The following is a 3,143-nucleotide window of genomic DNA, read 5'->3' on the forward strand; positions in this document are numbered from 1 at the left end:
GGTCGCGCCGGCCAGCGCGGCCGCCCGGTCCCTCCCGGCTCGGAGCAGCCCGCGCCTCTCCTTCAGCGGGGTTAGGAACAGCTGGAATTGGGCACAGGATAATTGGTTTCCATGGGAACTGCTGCAGTACAGGTTGAATCTCCCTCTCCGCTGCCTTCCCTGCCAAGGACCTTCATCTGCCTGCGCTGAGGTTCCAACCACAGCCCGGCTGTTCCGCGCGGATTTTTTTCCGGGGGGTTGCAGCACCGATTCCTGCGGCGCCGCGAGCTCCACTGCGGCTGGAGCCGGCGAATTCCCGCGGCAGTGCGGCGTGGCACCGCTCCTGCCCCGCGCCCACATAGCGCCCGGCGACTGCAGCGGGCACAGGCACTGGCCTCACACCAAGGCTTGCACGTCACTCCCACCCGCCTCTAGCAGGAGGAAGGCTCATCTGCCCCCAAAACTCTTGAGAAGTTCAGGAAAAGGAAGCCCCATTCAAGGTCCTCTATCTTTTACCCTCTGACCCCAAGGGCAGCCTAGGTGCTGCTTCGTGCCAACAGCTCCAGCACCAGCTTCTCCCTGGATTTGACAGATGAGGGGACAGTCGGCCACAGGTGGAACCGAGGTTGGTTAGAGCTGCCCACACAAGGCATTAATTAATAAACAGGAGTGCTCTCAGCCTGTTATTTCCTCCCCACCCCCAGCGCAGCAGCAGCCAAGCTCAGCACAAGCTGCACACACAGCTGCAGGACTCAGGCAGGTCAGCAGTGACAGCAAAGGGGCAGAGGTGAAAACACCTTGGAGTTGTGTTTTATTTTTATTTTCCCCCTCTCAGAAAACAGTAAAGGGAAAAAACTGTGCCTAATGATGGGAGAAGTAGAGGGAGCAGAGAGCCCCAGCCAGCTTTGTGTGGTAGCTGCAGAAAGAGAACATCACCATGGCCACGATGGGAACAAGCTTCCTCAGGGCCATGACTTCTGCAAGAGACAGTGCAGGATGGAATCACCTGCCTTTAAACCAGCAGTTCATCACACTCCTACCCATACCACATGCACTTCAATGTGATACCTCATCCAGCAGATCTGTTTACAGCTCTCTTGGGAAGATCAGCAACACCCAGCCCCGCCTTGGCAAGAGGAGGGCATGCCCCGTTGTGCTGGATGAGCGACTTCTCCCCAGCCACAGCAGGGGAAGTAGGGGGCTGAGGAACCGTCACTACTCGCCCTTTCTTCCCAGCAGCCTGTCTGCATTTAGGCAGGAAAAGGGCCAGCACACAAGATGTCTGCTCCTGTCCTCACATCCAGCACTGTCTGGGCATAGGACAGTGAGAGGCAGAGCCCATGTGGCACAACACGGCTCTGGGAGCAGTGCCAGTCAGCCTTCTCCACCCAGCAGCACACCTCCAGTGCAGCCTCAGGGCCTGACCCTCGAGGACACAAATCCTCACCTTTGTTTTCCTACAGAAGGCCCAAGAGTCCTTCCACGTGCCAAGCCCTGGAGGCCCCTGGACTATCTCACTTGCAAACACCTGGAATGAGTGTGGCCAATACCAGTATCCACAGAAACCTCCAAGCTCTGCCCCAATCATGTCCCAGCGTCGTGGTTTGCATCTCCTTCCTTGGGAACATGAGCCCCAGATGCTGTGCTGGTGCAGCACACATCAGCAAGATTTACTGCTGTCCCCTGGATGCTGAACTGTGGTATGGGCAGGAGGAACTCAACACAAGGGGCTGGACAGTACCACTGCAGGTACCAATGTACTCATGAGAGCCAAGCTGCTCCTGTGGGGCAGGCACCTGCATCACTGCCAGGAGGCATGGAGGTCCCTTTTCTCCCCAGCTGTTCCCCAGAGACCACTGCCACCCCCGAGCAGTTAAGCTGGGCAAGAGGCACCATGCCCTGGTGCTGGGTCATCTCCCAGGGCTGGGAGAGTACCTGCACAGTGAGGGAAAACCCTGATAATGACCCTTCTTTCCATCCACAGAGACCCAAGAGGTGCTTGCCAGCAGCACTCTGAGCTGCTGCCTCTGCCCCACAGCTGAGGAGCCCCAGCCCAGTGTGAGAAAATGCAGTGTTACCTCCTTCTTCCTCCTCTTGATTTTGGCAGCCTTGCCATCTTTCAGCTTCTTGGATTTCTTCTTTTTCGGTACCACAACTTGGTCTTCTGTAAAAAACTCATCCAATCCTTCCAGCACCCCATCATCTTCTTCTGGGGACAAAAGGGACAGCTCACGTGGGCAGACTGCACAGGCACAGGACACTGTGCTCACCATCAGAGGAACACACCTGAGCAGCAGCTTCAGGCCACGAGACACGGAGCTCTGTGGCCTCTCCTGCAGACCCTCACGCTGGCAGCTGCCCCGCTGGTGCCCCTCGAGGGTCCTGCCCAGCAGCACCAGCCCCAGCTCTTCCCATGCCCAGATCCTCCTGCCACTCACAGCCAGCATGGAGGTGTGGTCAGCCTACACTGCGCGCTTGGGAGATGGGCACGGGCACACCCCGTGTGCTGCTGCTCCTGCTAACCTGGGCCTGCAGACACTGGGGGAGCACTCGGCTTTTACCTTTCCGATCCCCAGGCAGAGCTCACAAAAACGCAGTGAGTGGAGGAGAGGAAGGATCCATGTGGAAAATGGGTGCCAGGGTGCCACAGCTCCCAGGTTGTTCTGGGCTGCTCACACCAGCTCAGGGACCCGGCCCTGGGCAGAGGCACTGATGCTAGCACACACCTCCCCTTCCTGTCATTATCTCCCCAAACCCGGTGCATCCCAGCAGCCCAGCCAGTCTCCACACGGCTTTGGGCCTGTGTCTTTATTTTTAATTTCTGAGCTCATACAGCACCACCTCGGAGCCGTCAGGACATATCGCTCACTCGACTTTTGTGAGACCCTGGCACAGGCTGTCCAGAGAAGCTGTGGATGCTCCATCCCTGGAAGTGTTCAAGACCAGGCTGGCTGGGGCTTGAAGCAACCTGCTCTAGGGAAGGGTGTCCCTGCCCATTGCAGTGGGGTGGAACTGGATGGTCTTTAAGATCCCTCCCAACCAAAATCACCCTGTGATTCCATGATTCTCTGACTCACTCTGTGCTGGTTTAGGTCTGGCAGGGCGGGCATCGCTGCATCAAGCCCAGCCCGGGGGACCAGCCCGCCCCCAGGCACCGCTCGGGG

General features: G+C 58.2%; 1 protein-coding gene across 2 annotated transcripts in view; it reads right to left on the reverse strand.

Moving 5' to 3' along the window:
- The window catches only part of CHD5 (chromodomain helicase DNA binding protein 5), a 22,334-nt gene extending 19,893 nt beyond the window's left edge, over positions 1 to 2,441 (reverse strand). For both annotated transcript variants that reach the window (XM_017744086.1, XM_017744085.1), the window contains exon 1: positions 2,058 to 2,441. In XM_017744086.1, coding sequence (XP_017599575.1) covers positions 2,058 to 2,426 — 369 coding nt within the window. In that variant the 5' untranslated portion in view covers positions 2,427 to 2,441. The remainder of the gene's footprint in view (positions 1 to 2,057) is intronic.
- Positions 2,442 to 3,143: the final 702 nt, after the last annotated feature.

This window comes from Corvus brachyrhynchos, unplaced genomic scaffold (genome assembly GCF_000691975.1).
Source record: "Corvus brachyrhynchos isolate BGI_N302 unplaced genomic scaffold, ASM69197v1 scaffold68, whole genome shotgun sequence".
Lineage (NCBI taxonomy): Eukaryota > Metazoa > Chordata > Aves > Passeriformes > Corvidae > Corvus > Corvus brachyrhynchos.